Source organism: Myodes glareolus, chromosome 6 (genome assembly GCF_982192425.1).
Source record: "Myodes glareolus chromosome 6, mMyoGla1.1, whole genome shotgun sequence".
Classification (NCBI taxonomy): domain Eukaryota; kingdom Metazoa; phylum Chordata; class Mammalia; order Rodentia; family Cricetidae; genus Myodes; species Myodes glareolus.
Window position 1 is genome coordinate 102,341,261 of NC_142031.1, and position 19,820 is coordinate 102,361,080.

Below are 19,820 nucleotides of genomic sequence, written 5' to 3' on the forward strand. Positions count from 1 at the left end.
TGCTTAAAGGATCTTGGTTTCATCTTAGGGCCACTTCAATCATTAGACTTCCTTTAGAAACTCTGAGTTATTTCTTAGAATGTGGGAAACATACAAATTTTCTCTTTTGTTTCATGGAGGGGGCGGGTAAGCCCTATTTTTAGGTAAGTTTGTTTTCTCACCACAAACGTGAATGAGTGAGTGTGTGTGTGTGTGTGTGTGTGTGTGTGTGTGTGTGTGTGTGTGTGAAACAGGACAAAAGGTCAGTTTTTGGAGAGAGGCAGCTAAAGTGGGGTTTACCAAAGGAGCCCCGAGATATTTAGTAGGACATTAATATACGTATTAATGTTCTTCTTTCAGACGAAGGTTTGCTACATTGTCCAGGCAGTCCTCGGCCTCAAAACATTCAGACACGGCTCTGCAAATAGCTCAACATAACATTGCATCAACTTAAACCTAGCCAAGGAGAAACTCTGTATCCCCTCTAGCGATAATGAACCCAGAAAAAGGTTATTAAATAATTTAAAAAATTTCTGCACAGCAAGGAGAAGGCATCACCGAGGCTGTTCTTGCCCTAGTTACTACTCCAATAGCTGATCCAACAGCTTCCCATTCTCACATTCATGGCTAATCTCCCTCAGCTGTTGAAAAGGAAACTTCTGGCTCAGTTTGTGTTACATCTGGCAGTAACTGCACAGCAGTTAGAGTGTCATTGTGGTCTTTTAAACAGTAGGTAGAAAAAGGGCTGATTTCTTTAGTAAATAAAAACTTCCATAAATTAGAGTCCAATAACCAAATAGATAAACAGTCAGAAACTAAGAAGAGGTTGCCCAAGATCATTGAAAACGGTCAACGTCTACATGGGAAGTAGAAAGTAGAAAAAGACAAGATCTCCTGAGTAAATTGGGAGCATAGGGACCTTGGGGGAGGATTGAAGGGGGTAGGGGAGAGGCAGGGAGAGGAGCAGAGAAAAATGTAGAGCTCAATAAATATCAATTAAAAAAAGGAAAAAAATCCAGTCAACGTAACTCAGGGCAAAAGTAATATACTTTGAAATTACATTGTGAAAAAACCCCATAATATCTACAAAGATAAGAAAATACATAATTCAAAGTACTGAGAAAGATATATAGAAATAGGAACATCAGTGGTATAACTTGTGAGAAGAATCATTTAGTACTACCTATGCATCTATCCTTTGATCTAGATACTTATATTTAGAATTTATACTTCAGATATACCCTCCCAAGTGATAGTCATCCCTATGTAAAGTTACTCATTACAGTTACTCTGTAATAGTGAAAGATACCAGTCACCAGTCAGCTCTAAGTAACCCTAATCCTCATGTAGATACGAGAGTGTAAAGTTATGAACAACATGCCATCCAAAAACAAGGTTAACAAACAAAACAGCCAATGTAGTATGATGTCTTTTCCTCAGTGTGTAGCTCAGGCAGGCTGGCCTTGAATTTGCTTATGTAGCCAAAGTTGGATTGTAACTGGTTATCCTCTTGCCATGAACGTACACACACACACACACACACACACACACACACACACACACACACACACACAACTTCTAGAATGAAAAGATAATACTACATATTGGCATTGTTTTGCATTTATAAGTATGTGAATAACTTAATTACTAAAACAAATTTAAAAACCCACACTATATATAATCTCTAAGACAAGAAAGTGAAATGAATCTTAAGTACTAAAAACTTATTCCATGGGGAACTTAATACTTTATAGCTATATATTTTATGATTATTATCATTATTTTGGTTTTTTTTGAGACAGGGTTTCTCTGTAGCTTTGGAGCCAGTCCTGGAACTAGCTCTTGTAGACCAGGCTGGCCTCGAACTCACAGAGATCCACTTGTCTTGCCTCTACCGCCCAGCTATAGTTCTATTTTAATGATCTACAGGTTAATAGGAATGTATATATTGAGGGAGTTGTAAAAGGATCTGCAGGAGGAGCTCAGTTGTTTACTCAGATACTTCTGGAATTCCCTCGCAACTATTTAATCAGTCTACAGTCTTTTAAAAAAAGTCTTTTTATAGGCAAACATGATTATAATTTTGAGTAAAACAAGTGTTATTGGCATGGCAGGATAGCTCAGTAAGGCAGGTAAAAGGCACTTGCTATCAAGATCAAGGCTGATCCATCTTTACCTTGTACATGTGATCCTCCTGCCTCTACCTCCCTGGGATTGCAAGCATATACTACTATGATCAGTTTTATGCGGTGCTAGAGACAGAATCCAGGACTTCATGCATACTATATAAGCACTCCGCCAGCTGAGCTACATCCCCATTTACTATTACTTGTATGTACTCTCCATCTTATTTACTTGTTTACTTTAATATTGCAAAACTTTACTACAAATTTAAGATTCGGGGAAACCCTAATTCTACTAAAAGCATTAATAATTACGGGCAGTTGTTCTTTTAAAAGATCCATTATCCATTGAAGCTGGGTGGTGGTGGTGCATGCCTTTAATCCCAGCACTCGGGAGGCAGAGGCAGGTGGATCTCTGTGAGTTCAAGGCCACCCTGGTCTACAGGAGTTAGTTCTAGGAGAGGCTTCACAGCTACAGAGAAAGCCTGGAGAGAGAGGGAGGGGGGGAGAGAGAGAGAGAGAGAGGGAAGGAGGGAGGGAGGAAGGGAGAGGAGAGGTGGGGAGGGGAGGGGAGAAGAGAAGAGAAGAGAAGAGAAGAGAAGAGAAGAGAAGAGAAGAGAAGAGAAGAGAAGAGAAAAAAAGAGATCCCATTGAAAATATGGCATTCCTAGGCTTAGTTCCACTCCTGTCAGAGTGACACTTTCAAAAAACTAGCTGTATTTGTAAGGTCACTACACCATCCAGTATTTAAAGCTTAATTCTCACACTAAACAGGAAGGTCCAGCCAGGGTAAACTGTCTCTCAGTAAGATATCTAGCTGATTCCTCGCATATTAAAGTTTAGATGAGAGCAAGAATTTTTGTTTCACTATGCTTTTAGAGTCACATTTATTGCCCTTTTCCTTTTCAGCACAAAGTGGAAAACTTCTCTGAATGCAGAAGTGTTAATGGGATGTGGCCAATGAAACCTAACTTTACTTGGTTGTATGTTGTTGGCCTTTCAATGAGAACAGCTAATGAGTATTCATTAACCCTGATGCTACAGAAGTTAGACTAATGGAACTCAGACAGACCCGCTCAGTGAAGGAGATCACTGGTTACCCACTATGTATACTCATTCCACTTGACCTGGAGTAAGGCTGTGCTACAGGTTATAGCAGACACATCAACAAAACTATGAACAGACAGAGAAAGCATGAGATGTTTTTCTCATGACCAGAGATCCACAATCTAAAGGCTCACAGGGTCTCATGTTGAACTTGGAGCTTGCTGATTTGATCAGCATGCCCCAGGGAACCTCTTGTCTCTGTGCTGGGATTGCAGGCATGTGCTGTCATGTCTAGTATTTTATTTTCATGTGGATGCTGGGGATTGAGACTGGGTTCTTATGTTTGCAAGGTAAACACAGTGCGAATTAAGCCACCTCTCCAGCCTCGGTATTACTTCTTTAATAAATGTGCTTGGTTAAAAATAACTTTACAAATTATCAGATGTTCAATTGACTCTCAAGGACAGGATCTGGAGATAGTTCAGAAGGACATTGAAGGACTGAGAAGAAAACTGAGAGCTGGAGGCCAACCTGGGTTGCTTTGCAAGGATCCATCCCAAAACAACGACAGTGAAAGCTCCAAACAAACAACCAAAAGAACAAAAATTACAATCAGTGAAATAAGAAAAATAAAAAGGGAAAAACACACAGAAGAAGCCTCAGCAGAATTATGAAGTCTGAAGGATAAAGCACAAATGGAAAAAAACTGATGCTGTAACTCAACTAAATTGAGACACAAGGGAGAAGAGTTTCCTAAATGGGTTTTCTCAGAAGAGCACTGGGACAACTCAGGAACAGGCCATGGGCTATTGCTGGGACAATTAAAGGACAATGAACAGCTGCCACCAGACCTCTCCTCTGATGCAGCTGACTTTAGAATGTGTCCATGGATTAAAATGGTGAGTCTGTGACTCATGGTAGAAGTTCATCCCAGGGAGTCTCCCAAAGTGGGTGCCAAGGCTGCCACAGGAGTTTCCTTGTTGCCGATCTCTATCCCTCTTAGCAACTGAGAAATGAGTCCTCTGCAATCAGAATCTAGGTTTACTGCCAGGAAAAGAAGCTTCTTTAGCTAAAGAAACATGCTAGCTACCATAATTTTCAAATTCTAAGTCTTCCATAATATACTGAGAGAGAATTCACCCTTCAAGCAATGTCAATAGCAGCAAAGAGAGAGCAAGCAAATCTAATACTGAAAGAAACTTAAAAACAAAATGAAAGCACTACTTTCATTTTCCAAGGATGGATCATGAGATAGTTACAGTAAATGACCCTCACACAGACGCTGGATTCTCAGTTTCCTTCATCCATTAGGGTAGCCTACTGTTTTGAGAGACGTCTGAAAGAGTTGACACTGGTGGGCAGGGTGTCCAAGTCCCTCCAGTGTGGACTCAGTAGTTTGTCTTCCCTATGTTCTGAAACTCTAGGGAGAGATATCTCTGGCCTTCTTTGGTTCTTGTGGGGAGACAAACTAGGAAAGGAGGCTCTGGTTCCAGGGGGAATCTAAGCAGGTCATAAAGCTCTTTGGGGCCAGTAGAGGGTCCTGGTACTGCAAAGAAGGGAAGCTACTGAAGTGAATGCAGCCTTGCAGGAGACAGTGCGGATCAGTACCACACTGTAGAGCAGAAGTTCTCCCAGTTCTTCTTTCAAAACAGTTTATTTCAATGTGTATAAATGTTTGCCTGCATATATGTTTGTGCACCAGATGCATGTCTGGTGCCTGGGAGACCAGAAGAAGAGAGATATCTGGCCTCTTAAATCAGAGTTACTGACTGTTGTGAGCAGCCATCAGGGTGCTGGGAATCTGGAATCTCTGCAAGAGCAGCCAGCGCTCTTAGCCTCTGAGCCATCCCTCCACCTCTGACTTCTTCAGCTCGTAATCATTGTTTTTTAACTTCACAATACTTTTAGTACTGTTTTACTTTATTTAAAAAAAATCTTTGGTTTTTACTTTTTATTCTTCTTAAATTTACTTAATTTTCATTTACATGTTTTTCCTTTATTTTATAATTGGATTTTTCCCCTTCTGGGCAGAGCCAGGAGTTGAACTGACATCCCTCTCAATGTAAAGATCTTCTTCCCTCCTCACATTCTCTCCCTTTTCCTTCTTTATTTAACCCTGCTTCTTCCTTTTTGCCCCATTCCTGGATCTCGCCTTCACTGTGCTATTTTATTGGCTAACAATGAATTCTTAACTCTTTCTTTTCCTCCAGTTACTAAGGCTTGTTTTCTCTTCTCTCTTCTACTTGGTTCACATCAATACTTATGTAGATGAGAGTTCCCATCTCCATTTGCTGTCTTTTTTTGGTGGGGAGTATAGCCTGCTGGTAACAATTTTAAAAAAAACTTTACTTCTTCACCTATTTCTGAGTGATCCTGGTATAGGAAGTCAGTTGTTTTATTTGTTCTTCCATCATTTTTACATCTTTGTTTTATTTTAAGTGATACTAGGTATAGAAATTAGTTAGGTTTTTGGTGTTGCTCATTTGATACAATGTGTCACTTTTCTTTGTCTTAAAGATTTCCATTTTATCATTGGTTTTAATTGTTTTCAGGTAATTTGGCTATGATATCTTTTTTCTTCTCTTACAAATCAAGCCAAACAAGAAGTGTTGACTCAGACCTGCCTGCCTCTTGCCCTTCTAGTGCTGGGGCCTGGCTGTAAAAATAAGAGCATTGAGAATATGTACCATGTTCCCGAATAGACAATGACCAGGTATACTGTGAGAACTTTTTGTGTTAGGCAGCTGTTGAAGCCTTTGAATCTGGAGAATCACATCCTCAATTAGTTCCAGAAAATTTCCCCTATTTTTCTTTTTGGCATTATCTTCCCTTCCTCCCATTTTCTTCTACTTGTTTATTTATAGTTACTAATATACTGGCCCTCTTTGGTAGGTCTTGCAATTTCTTTAACTTTTTCTTCTGTGTTTTCCATTTTTTAATCTTTTCTCACATTTTCTTCCATCTATCTATCTATCTATCTATCTATCTATCTATCTATCTATCTATCTATCTATCTATCTATCTATCTTTCTACTTACCTACCTACCTATATATATAGGGATATCCATATATCCATCCATACTGACATCTATTTTTTTTTCTGCCAGACAGAGTCTCACTATGTAGTCTTGCTGGCCTAGAACTCACTACATGCCAACCTGGCCTTGAACTTGTGGTGATCTTCCTGACTCCGCCTTCTAATTTTTTAATTTGTACATAACATTTCCAAGAGATATTTCTTGTTAATTTTTCTTCTTCCCATGGCACTGTTATCTTTACCTTTCCAGCTGTTTTATTTCTGGCACCAATGAACTCACTGTATATTTTTATTGCACACTTCGTTTTTTCTGATTTTTTTCTTTATTTCTCCTCCTCCTTCTTCTTTGTTTTCCTTTTGGTTTTTCAAGACAAGGTTTCTCTGTGTAGTCCTGGCTGTCTTGAAACTTACTTTGTAGACCAAGCTGACCTGAAACTTAGAGATTTGCCTGCCTCTTCCTCCCGAGTGCTTTGAGTGTGACATCATGCCGGTCAGGGTCTTTTTGGACCACCAGCCCATAAATTATGACATAGAGACTTATATTTGAAAAACATGATCTGACACAATATTGTATTTCTGAGTGTTATTATGGGAAGCTCTGGATAAAAACACAAATCTCTCTCCTTACCGCCAACCACTCACTATAACATTAATTGCAGTAGGACAGGGATTTTTACTACATTAGAAACAGACAAGATCAAGACAATCTGTAATTCTAGTAGGATGGTTAGGAGTTCAAGGTCATCCTCAGCTACAAAGTGAATTCGAGGCTACTCTGGAACAAATCAGAACCAGTCTAAATGGAAATGAATGATGAGTTAAGTTCTTATGTCTAAAGATAACTGTTTAATGTTTACTGTGGCATAATAAAAAGATGTTTTCATTCTTAATAGACAAACAGTTTCTGCAATCATGGAGCAAGACAATGTGCTAACCCACAGCTCTACTAAACACTTGAAATGAGATGTTGCCCCCAGCACATACTGTTCAGCCTGGGAGCAGATCTGGCAGTGGTAGGCTGAAGGGACGCTGGCAGCATCTCTGATTTGATGTTGACACCAGTGACCGTACCATCCATCCGGTCTGTCTCACACAAGTTGGGTAATTGCGCTGCCTTCTCCAGCGTAGGCAGTAACTGATCAAACTGGTCCAGGTCTGCTGCGAACTAAGAAAAGAAACAAAGTTGGAAGGAACAAATTTTATGTTCTCATCTGCAGGTGGAGAATGAAATCAAATGTGACAGATGCTGATTTAAGAAGGGAGAGGAGTGGAGCTTTATTAAAAATCACATGATCTGGCCTGGTGTGGTGGCACATGCCTTCAATCTCTGCACTTGGGAGGCAGAGGCAGGTGGATCTCTAAGTGGGAGGTCAGCCAGGTCTACAGAGTGAGTTCCAGGATAGTCAGGACTACACAGAGAAACCATGTCTTGAAAAACAAAAAAATACAATAACAAAAAGAAATTACATAATCTATCTATTCTACTGGGGAAAATTTAGACTCTATGAAATAATATTCAAATATAACAGAATGTAATAACAAATTATCTAATACAGCTTGGTAGAAGTGTGAAATAAGATAAAAACTTGGGTTGGAAGATATGAAGATAGCTATGCTGTGATGCATTGTGGTGTTTTTTTTCCTGTCCTAGTTTTTAAAATACTGTAATACTTTAAATGTATATGATTATATCATTTTAAAATATAACAAGTAGTTTGTGAGGGAGTACATACCATGCTCATCTTTCTGGGGTCTGGGTTACCTCACTCAGGATGGTTTTTTTCTAGTTCTATCCATTTGTGTGCAAATTTCAAGATGTCTTTTTTTTTTCTGCTGAGTAGCACTCTATTGTGCAAATGTGTCACATTTTCTTTGTCCATTCTTCAGTTGAGGGGCATCTATGTTGTTTCCAGATTCTGGCTATTACAAATAATGCTGCTATGAACATAGTTGAACAAATGTACTTGTAGTATGATTGAGTATTCTTTGGGTATAATGCCCAAGAGTGGTATTGCTGGGTCCTGAGGTAGGTTGATTCCCAATTTTCTGAGAAACCTCCATACTGATTTCTAAAGTGGTTGTATAAGTTTGCATGTGGATACTAGCTGAAAGCAAAGGATATTGAGCCTATAGTTCATGATCCTAGAGAAGTTAAGTAGCAAGGTGAACCCTAAGAAAAACGTACATAAATCCACCTGGAAAGGGGAAACAGACAAGATCGCCTGACAAAACTGGGAGCATGGAGATAGGAGGAGTAGGGAGGGTGGAAGGGGAAGACAGGGGAGAACGGAAGGGAAGAGGAGAACTTGAGGGAACAGGATAGTCGAGATGGAGAAAGGACTGAGATGAGAGCAAGGAAAGAGATATTTTGATTGAGGGAGCCATTATGAGGCTAGCAAGAAACCTGGCACTAGAGAATCCACAAGGAAGACCCCAACTAAGACGGGGTCTTAGCTAAGATTGCTATAGAGGAGAGGGGGTCCGATCTTCACTTGCCCTGTAGTCAGACTGATGAATATCTTAAATGTCACCATAGAATCTCCATCCAGGAACTGATGGAAACAGAGGCAGAGACCCACATCAGAGCACTGACTGAGCTCCCAAAGTCCAGTTGAAGGGTGGGAAGAGTGAGAATATGAGCAAAGAGGTTAAGATCATGATGGGCTCAACCACTGAAACAGTTTACCTGAGCTAATGGGAGTTCACCAACTCCAGCCAGACAGGGAAAGAAACAGCATATATCCAAACTAGTCCCTCTGAATGTGGGTGACAGTTGTATGGCTGGGGCAGACTGAGGGGCCACTGGCAGGGCACCAGGATTTATCCCTACTGCTTGTACTGGCTTTTTGAGAACTTATTCTGCTTGGATGGATACCTTGCTTAACCTAGATATAGTAGGGAGGGACTTGGATCATCCCCAAAGCAATATGCCTTACCCTCTCTGAGGAGTGGATGGGTTAGATGAAGGGAATGGGAGGAGGGGAGGGAGTGGGAACTGGGATTGGTATGTGAAAATGAAAAAAGAGTGCTTATTTTCTTTTTAAAAATAAATAAGTTTGTGGAAAAAATTTTAAAGTGTGTAAACTTTAGAGATATCAGAAAGCCCAGGAATGTAACAGAATAGAGACCTCTGTTTGAGGGTATATATAAAAGAAAGTTGGCCTTTATTTCAGAGTAGTATTATACTATGAGTACTGTGGGATAATTAATTAGCATAAAATATTTACCCTGCTTCAGTTTCATTATTTAATTGAATTAAATTTTTCCTTTTGGGGTGTATAAGTGAATTATATGTATTATTTTAAATGCCCTAGTCTTTCCAAAGTTATATTTCACATGCTGTCACATGAAGCAGTAATTTCTTAGTTTTCACTGCTGAGTAATGGCCCTTTGTATGAACATACCACAATATAATTATCCATTCTTCTGTTTTTTTTTTTTTTGTTATTCGAGACAGGGTTTCTCTGTAGCTTTTGGAGTCTGTCCTGGAACTAGCTCTTGTAGACCAGGCTGGCCTTGAACTCACAGAGATCCACCTGCCTCTGCCTTCTGAGTGCTGGGATTAAAGGCATGAGCCCCCACCACCCATTCCTCTGTAATGGAGTTTTGGGCTATTTCCAGATGTAAGGCTTTATGAACAGTTTTAAGCATGGCTTTTATTATGCATGTATGAGAAACATTAGCCATCAGGGAAAAATGAACAGGTTCAACTACATTAAAATAAAAATTTTACTTCATAAAAACCAAGACAAATAAAATAATAATCAACTAACCATTAATGAAAATACAAGCAAAACATGTAAAAGACATCTGCAATTATATAACTATTGGAGGATCATCCCTTAAGCATATGAGGAACATAAAAAAAAGTCAACAGACAGAGGAAAGCACATTAAAATAAAGGGTATGACTAGATTAGGCAATGTACAAAAGAAAATATCCAAATGATTAATGGACATTAATCAGAGAATGTGAACTAAAAACTGTAAGCTGTTATACACATATCCTAGAAAGGTTTGGTTTAAAAGACTGACAATACAAAGTATTACCAAGGATATAGAGCAATTACAAGGAATTCTTGTACAATAGAGAAACCACATACTACTAACAATGAGTTTATGCCTAATTTAGGATTGTGCAATTCTACTTCTAAGTATAAACTCAGCAGAAATGTATGCACATGAACACTAAGACAGACCTACCAGCATTATCGGATATACAGTGACATTACTTTGTAAAAACATTGTTAAATTTAATTTTAAAGCTTGATATTTAAATATATTTAATACTATTTTTCTGCTTAAAAACAAAATATTAGTTTTATTTTAACTAAAACATGAGACGCAGTCTTATCCTCAAAGAGCACATATGCAAACAGTCAAAAGGCTTAGTTCAGGAAAGTTAAGGACCTTTCCAGGAGTAGAATGTGTTAAGGAAGAGATATACTCTAAGAGACAGGGCAGAAAATCAAGCTGTTTCAAGAAGGTCAAGGGCCTGGGCACACTCAGTGTGAATCTTGTGTCACAACAGAGAGTCTTAATAAACGGCACTGCGAATGTAGTGTTATTCAATTTGAAGACCTCTACGTAACATGAAAGCTCTTCAAAGAGAAGGTTTATCTTTTCCTGAAATTCTTTCATGGTTTATAAGCAATTGCATAATACATGAATCTGTCTATTAATTTTCACATCCACTCTACAACATCCTAAACATAGAAGTTTCTAACACTTGTGAACAGGCTTCTTTTCATTCACTTCTGTCTCAGGACATGTTATGGAAAGGCAACAACCTGCTACCCAGAATCCAAGTTCCTGTCCTCTGCTGAGGATACAGAGTACAGCAGAAGCAGCTTTAGAAAAGTGCCTTAACCATGATGGGTTCACCTACTGAAACAGTTTACCGGAGCTAATAGGAGCTCACCAATTCCAGCCAGATAGGGAAGGAAACAGCATATGTCCAAACTAGTCCCTCTGAATGTGGGTGACAGTTGCATGGCTGGGGCAGACTGCAGGGCCACTGGTAGGGGCACCAGGATTTATCCCTGTCCTATATGTCACATATCCTATGTCCTCATATTTCTCTCTTATTTTGTTCAAATCAGAGGCTACCCAAATTAGCTGTTACCCAGAGTCCTTTGGAGAACTTCTGGTCTGCCAGACAGAAACTCAACAGAGAAATACAGGAACTAACAAATGTTATGTCTCAAATGGGCTTAATAGACATCTATAGAACACTCTATCTAAACATGAAAGAATATATCTTATTCTCAGCACCTCATGGAACCTTTTCAAAAACTGACCACATACTCTGCAACAAAGCAAACCTCAACAGATACAAAAATATTGGAATAACTCCATGTATCTTATCGGATCTCTGTGCTTTAAAGCTAAAATTCAAAAGCAACACTAATTTTAGAAAGCCCACAAACACATGAAAACTGAACAATGCTAACCTGAATCACCAATGGGTCAAGAAAGAACTAAAGAAAGACATTAAAGAGTTCCTAAAATTCAATGAAAATGACCGCAGAGCATACCCAAACTTATGGGACACAATCAAAGCTGTGCTAAGAAGAAAGTTCATAGCACTAAATGCCTACATAAAGAAGCTGGAAAAATCCCACGCTACCAAGTTAACAAAACACCTGAAAGTTCTAGAACAAAAAGAAGCAAACTTACCCAGGAGGACTAGATGGTAGGAAATAATCAAACTAAGAGCTGAAATCAACAAAATAGAAACAAAGAAAACAAAACAAAGAATCAATGAGACAGAGCTGGTTCTTTGAGAAAAATCAACAAAATAGACAAAACGATATCCAAACTAATCAAAAGGTAGAGACAGAATATTCAGATAAACAAACTTAGAAATGAAAGGGGGGACATAACAACAGATATGGAGGAAATCCAGAGAATCATCAGGTTATACAACGAAAACCCATACTCCACAAAGTTGGAAAACTTAAAGAAAATGGACAATTTTCTGGATAAATATCACTTACCAAAATTAAATCAAGATCAGATAAGCAAATTAAATATAACCTTTCCTATAACCACCAATGAAATAGAAACAGTCATCAAAAATCTCCCAACTGAAAAAACACAGGTCCAGATGGTTTCAGTGAAGAATTTTATAAGATTTTCAAAGAAGAACTAATACCAATACTCTTCAAATTGTTTGACACAATAGAAACAGAAGGAAAATTGTCAAACTCTTTTTACGAGGCTACAGTTACTCTGATACCCAAACCACACAAAGATACTACTAAGAAAGAAAATTATAGACCAGTCTCACTCATGAATATTGACACAAAAATACTCAATAAAATACTGGCAAGATGAATCCAAGAACACATCAGAAAAATTACCACTATGACTAAGTAGGCTTCATCCCAGAGACGCAGGGATGATTCAACATATGAAAATCTATCAATGTAATCTACCATATAAACAAACAGAAAGGAAACAAAACCACATGATCATCTCAGTAGATGCTGAAAAAAACCTTCGAAGAAATTCAACACCCCTTCATGAAAGAAGTCTTGGAGAAAGCAGAGACACAAGGAACATACCTAAACACAATAAAGACAATATACAGCAATCAAGAGGCAACATCAAACTAAATGGAGAGAAACTTCCAGCAATTCCACTGAAATCAGGAACAAGACAAGGTTGTTCACTCTCTCCATGGCTGGTGTAGGAGGGTCTTCTATCTATGTGCTACTTTCATTGGTCAAATAAAGAAACTGCCTTGGCCTTTTGATAGGACAGCAGCTTACATAGGCGGAGTAGACTGAACAGAATGCTGGGAGAAAGAAAGCAGAATCAGGCAGACACCATGGCTCTTTTCTCCAAGATGGATGCTGGTTAGACTCATGCCAGTAAGCCACAGTCAAGTGGTGATACAGATTATTAGAAATGGGTTGAATCAATATGTGAGAGTTAACCAATAATAGGCTAGAACTAATGGGCCAGACAGTGTTTAAATAAATACAGTTTCCGTGTAATTATTTTGGGTAAAGCTAGCCAGGAGCTGGGCAGTGGGAACGCAGTCTGCCATTCCCTATTACAACAGAGTGGCTGCCCAATGTGGTTAACTAACACCACGTAAAACTACATCCATATTCCCAAATATTGTTTATAAATGTTCTTTTACATTTAAAGGGGGATATGATATAGAGATGAATAATTTGCATTGGTATAAATCTTGATTTATTGATACAAGTTTAAGGTCAATTTTGTTATATGTATATGCATATTTCTCATCTTGATTAAGGTATTGTGATTGTGTAGTTCATTTAAAAATGTAATGTATAATTAGGAAATATAGGTTGTTAATGGATAACCATCAATAATAGTCAAGCTTGTAGTCATGTTAGTTAAATTTTCTAGATATGTAGAGATATATTTCAGTTAAATGGGCATTCTTCATCTCTTTCAAAGACTACAGAATATGGCATTTAATGTTTTAATAACTTAGGACTTTTCATGACAATGAGACACGTCTGCTCCTGGCAGCACCAATCTACTTCAAGAGGAAGATGGGCATTAAAGAGGCTCCTTATGGAGTTAGTTAGCCATTTGGGCAAGAAACTACTCTTGCCTGGACTGATTAACTGGACACGAAGAACCCACAGAGAGAGGACTGCTAAACTTGCCTAAAGGTGACCTGTTCCTTCAGGGTTCCTGATTCATGAATGAGTCTGTGAGACATTCTGCAGGACACAGAAAAAAAGTGACTGAACTGTCTTTAAATTTTCCTGCTTCATGGATACTATGGGCCTGAAGGCTGAAGATGGATGTCCCAATGGTACAGAAAAACTTTGGGTGACTGTATAAGCAGCGAGATGTCTCTGTCATTTCTAGAGTTTTGGAAGTTGCTTACTTCTTGTTTACTTAAGAAATATTATATCCTTCTGGAGTCTTTGATGGAGTTAAAGAATGAATAGTTATAATTTTCCATTGTTATGATAAAAGATAAAATAGATCTAAATATTGTAACTAATTCTTGCTTGATATCTGTTTTGGTATATGCAATTTTGCTATGTTAAAGTTAAAGCCTTTCTTTTTTGTTTAAACAGAAAAAGGAGAAAGTTTAGGAGGGTCTTCTGTCTATGTGTTACTTTCATTGGTCAAATAAAGAAACCGCCTTGGTCTTTTGATAGGACAGCAGCTTACATAGGCGAAGTAGACTGAACAGAATGCTGGGAGAAAGAAAGCAGAGTCAGGCAGATGCCATGTCTCTTCTTTCCGAGATGGACGCTGGTTAGACTCATGCCGGTAAGCCACAGTCAAGTGGTGATACAGATTATTAGAAATGGGTTGAATCAATGTGAGAGTTAACCAATAAGAGGCTAGAACTAATGGGCTAGGCAGTGTTTAAATGAACACAGTTTCCGTGTAATTATTTTGGGTAAAGCTAGCCAGGAGCAGGGCGGCAAGAACACAACCCGCTGCTCCTTTTACAACACATATCTATTCAATATAGTACTTGATGTCCTAGCTAGAGCAATAAGACCCCAAAAGGAATCAAGGAGATACAAATTGGAAAAGAAGAAGTCAAACTCTCACTATTTGCTGATGATATGATAGCTTACATAAGTGACTCCCAAAATTTTACCAAGGAACTTCTACAACTCATTAACACCTTCTGTAATATAACAGAATATAAGATTAACTCAAAAAAAATCAGTAGCCTTCCTTTATACAGATGATAAATTGGCTGAGAAAGAAATCAGAGAAACATCACCCTTCACAATAGCCACAAATAACATAAAATATTTTGGTCCTCAGTCTAACCAAAGAAGTGAAAGACCTATGTGACAGGAACTTTAAATCTTTGAAGAAAGAAGTTAAATAAGACATCAGAAAATGGAAAGATCTCTCATACTCTTGGGTAGGTATAATTAACATAGTAAAAATGGTAATCTTACCAAAAGTAATCTACAGTTCAATGCACTGCCCATCAAAATCCCAGCAAAATTCTTCACAGATGGCAAAAGAACAATACTCAACTTCATATAGAAAAACAAAAAACTGAGGTTAGCTCAAACAATCCTTTACAATAAAAGAACTTCTAGAGGCATCACAATCCCTGACTTCAAACTCTACTACAGAGTTATAGTAATGAAAATTGTTTTTATTTATTAGAATAAAAACAGGAGGGCCAATGGAATCAAATCGAAGACCTGGATATCAATTTACACACTTATGAACTCCTGATTTTTGACAAAAAAGCTAAAAATATAAAATGGAAAAAAGAAAGCATATTTAACATATGATACTGGTATAACTGGATACCAACATGTAAAGAATGAAAATAGATACGTATTTATCACCATGCACAAAATTCAAGTCCAAATGGATAAAAGAAGACCTCAACATAAAAACAACCACTTAAACTTACAGAAGAGAAAGTGGGAAGTACACTTGAATGCATTGGCACAGGAGACAACATCCTAAATATATCCCCAGTAGCACAGACACTGAGAGCAACAATTAATAAATGGAACATCCTGAAAATAAGAATCTTCTGTAAAGTAAAGGACAGGTCAACAAAATAAAATGGCAGTGTACAGAATGGGAAAAGATCTTCACAAATCTCACATAGGACAGAGGATTGGTATCCAAAATATACAAAAAACCCTCAAGAAGCTTGACATCAAAATAAGAAATAATCCAATAAAAAAATGGGGTAGAGAGCTAAACAGAGAACTCTGAACAGATGAATCTCAAAAGGCTGAAAGACACTTAAGGAAATGCTCAACATCCTTAGCCATCAAAGAAAGGCAAATCAAAACAACTCTGAGATTCCATCTTACACCTGTAAGAATGGCCAAGAACAAAAACACTGATGACAACTTATGCTGGAGGGGATGTGGGGTCAAGGGAACACTTCTGCATTGCTGGTGGGAATGCAAACTTGTACAGTCACTTTGGAAATCAGTATGGCAATTTCTCAGAAAGCATTCTACCTCAAGACCCAGAAATACCACTTTTGGGTATATACCCAAAGAATGCTCAATCATACCACAAGGCATGTACTGAACTATGCTCATAGCAGCATTATTCATAATAGCCAGAACCTGGAAACAACCTAGATGACTCTCAACCTAAGAATGGATAAAGAAAATGTGATACATTTACACAATGGAGTACTATACAATGGTGAAAAATAATGACATCTTGAAATTTTTAGGCAAATGGATGGATCTAGAAAACATCATATTGAGTGAGGTAACTCAGACCCAGAAAGACGAATATAATATGTACTCACTCATAAGTGGTTTTTAGGCATAAAGTAAAGAAAAGCCAGCCTACAGGCCACAACCCCAGAGAATCTAGATAACAAAGAGGACCCTAAGAGAGACCATACATAGATCTACATAGGAAGGAGGGAAAGAGATATCTCTTGAGTATATTGGGAGCATGGGGAGAAAAATGTATAGCTCAATAGAAATAATAATAATAATAATAATAATAATAATAATAATCGCCCATGCTGTGAAGCCAGGATCACCTACCTGGCTCTGGGACTCCAGTTTAACTTCTTCAGGAGCAGGTTTGGTCATTGGGGTTGGGTTTGTGTTACAAGGATCCATTTGTTCTTTCTTTTCCACTTTGACCTTTACATCGTCCAGACTCAGGTTTGGAGTTGATCTTAAATCTTTCTCATCTTTGTCTAAAAGGTAGCGCAGGAGCTGATGGTCTTTTGACTCTTTTTTCTTTGAAGCATCCAGTTCTAGTTTTATGCTGGCATTCCCTGGGGCTTGTCCAGGCACTGACACGGCAGAAGTTGACGCACTGTCCTTTTTCTCCGGTTCCACAGACAAAGTGGTGATGTCTGAGGGACTGCCCTCCTGTAAAAGCCGGTGTAGAATTTTGTGCCGCTCAGTCAGAGAACTGTGGGAAGAGGGGCAAGTACCTCCTGAAGGATTAGCAGAGGCCGAGCTGGAAGTGCCGGTGCAAGACAGTACATCTTTGCAGCTTGTGTCTATATCAGCATGCCGCAACTGCTGTTCTGCAGTTGTTGTCAACAGTTGTACTAGTTTGTGACTAGTTTGAGAGTACTTACTGTCTCCATCAGAGAGTCTGTCATTGTTGTGCAGAAGTCCAGAGTCCAGAGGTTTGCCATCATTAGCACTGTTGTCAGATTGGATCATTTCATTTAAAATGGATGCAATCTCTTTGTTATCTTTGGACTCAGCTTTTGCTGGTTGCATATTTAATCTGCTAGGTGAATTCTGTGAGCTCATCTGCCTAAGGCCTGGAGAACCAGCAGAGAAGCCAACAGAGTTATTGGGTCCTTCATTCATACCTTGTAAAGATGTTACTGGGATATTAGAATAGGGTCGGTTATTATTATTACAGGCACCACTAGTAATGCCAACTGGGGAGCTTAATGTTGGAATATTTGGAGGAAATGAATTGTTTGGCATCCTAGCCCTTGTTGCCAAGCCAGAATTAGCCTGTCTCCTTGGAGACATGAACTGCGTGAGAGAAATTCCTGTCCCTTCCATAGTAGAATTACTGAGGTTCAAAGAGGGATTACTGCTCTGGGAACCTGCCTGTCCCTGATTTAAGGCAACATTGGCTACAATCTGATTTCCAGGTGAACATCCAAAACTCCCTTGGCTGTTGCTAGAATTACTATGACTGCTGTTGCTATTAAGGTCTGAGCTCTGTTGGCGGTTTACTCTGGCAGAGGCCATGTTGTTGTTGGATGGTGGCAACGTAGATGAACGGGTCACACCATGAGCTGGAGAGATACCAGGATTGACTGAGGGGTTTATTCGGGGAATTGACATTCCAGAATTAGTGTCATCTTGAGGAGAAAGCCCACTGTGCTCCCTAGGGGAGAAAAATACATTATTATTCAATCATTTTAATTTGTTTTTAGTATTTCTTCATGATGACATTATAAGGAAGGTCATTAGCCTCAGCAATGTTCCAAGCTATCAAGTAGAGAGTTTCTGTACCACGCTACATTAAGGAAAACCAGGGAACTGCCATTACCTCTGTGAAGGGAAGCACTACTTTCTAGAAATGGCACCTTTGGGCTCTTAAATCACTGACAGTTTCAGTTGTGTGAAAAATAAACCTTTCTTGGTGTTGGGAAAATATGCAATAGAAATACAATTATTATTGTAATAACAATTTCATTTGAAAGAGAAACTTCCCATGCCTTTATTTAGAAAGCATTTTATTTATGACTCCCCTGTTATAGCTTTTAAGTATTTCAACTCCAAAGAGGAAGACTGGGTAAGAAAATACTGTGTCACTGATGCAAAAATTAAAAAGGGTGATATGCAGACATAGCAGATGTTTTGAAAGAGAAATCACAATATGAAAAAAGAACTGTGCTAATTCCACTCACAAGAAAATTTTCAACTAAAGCTAGAAAAAATCAGAATACTGAACTCAGGTTTTACCAGAGCTCTTTAATCAAATGTGTAACTATGACAACAGATTTGTGACTGGCATTACCATGTTCCAATAAGTAAAACATCAGATGGAAAAAAGATGAAGTGAGGGAAATGTCTTTGTTTTTAATGCTAAATGTTATGCGGTTATAACTTAGAGCTTTTAAATAAATAACAGCATAAAAGAATAATTTCATGAATTTTCTATGTGTATCAGTATAAATTTTACTTAGTGGGAGGGAACAAATTAGAAGTAATATTGAAAGACTTCAAGTTGACAGTTTAACTAATGAGTAAGGCATCCATGATAAACTGTTAACTTGAACTCCAGAGTCATAAACATTGTACTAATAAAGAACCCTTGAAAATAAAATAACAATGTTATAAACACTGAGATCTCTTCTAAGACTGTACGTGCCTATGTAGAATGTTGCAAATTTTTTAGGCACCATTATGTTTTCACCCCTAAAAATGGTTTTTTCAGTCCCATCTTTCCTGTCTCTCTTTATGAACAACAAAGCTACTTGATAACAAACCCTTAAACCCATTGTTGATATACTGATAGATAATTAATATTAATTATGGATATACTCATCACTCTATTCTTATGCCTAACTTATAATTTCTCTCCAAATAAGTAGTACCTGTCGATGATATGAATTCCCATGATGAAAGGTTGCATGTCAGGACTTTGAGGGTAGCAAAGTTTACACTTGGTGTGGGCGCTAAGCATTGTCCCATCATTCAATATGAATCTATAGGATGGGCTGGAGGCAGTGCCACGAGTCATCACTGTTTCAAACAAAAGAAAAACCTAGTTAAAATTCTGACACTTGAACGCTGGGCAAAGGAGAGTTACTAGGTATTGTTTCTACTAACAACCTCATTGAAAATGCCTTCTCAATTGCGGTCTGTTGTGATTCAAAGAATAGTTCAGAGATGTGTGTGTGTGTGGGGGGTTCCATTTAAAATATACCACTTGACTTAACTTACTCTCATTTGAACGGCTGCCTCATGATATAAATTAGGACTGTGACAAACCACAACCTAGTAAGATCTTAAATCTTTCTCTATGATGAGAAAGTTATGCAAATTTGTTAGGTCTCCATTCAAAATACAGGGAAGTGCTTCTTAGACTTTTGCCTTTAGCATTATCTTTAACAAGTTTTTTTTTTATTATTATCTTTGGCTGGCTGATGGTTTAAATTATAACTAC

The 19,820-nt window shown here is 38.2% G+C and overlaps 1 protein-coding gene across 9 annotated transcripts in view; it reads right to left on the reverse strand.

Moving 5' to 3' along the window:
- Ncoa1 (nuclear receptor coactivator 1) overlaps positions 1 to 19,820 on the reverse strand; it is a 205,946-nt gene that overhangs the window by 34,592 nt on the left and 151,534 nt on the right. For 8 of the 9 annotated variants that reach the window (XM_087907440.1, XM_087907438.1, XM_087907439.1 and 5 more), the window contains 3 exons: positions 19,249 to 19,396; positions 16,706 to 18,032; positions 7,171 to 7,351 (listed from right to left, as the gene is read on the reverse strand). In XM_087907440.1, the coding sequence (XP_087763566.1) occupies positions 7,171 to 7,351; positions 16,706 to 18,032; positions 19,249 to 19,396 (1,656 nt within the window). The remainder of the gene's footprint in view (positions 1 to 7,170; positions 7,352 to 16,705; positions 18,033 to 19,248; positions 19,397 to 19,820) is intronic. The other variant, XM_087907441.1, reaches the window with a different exon arrangement.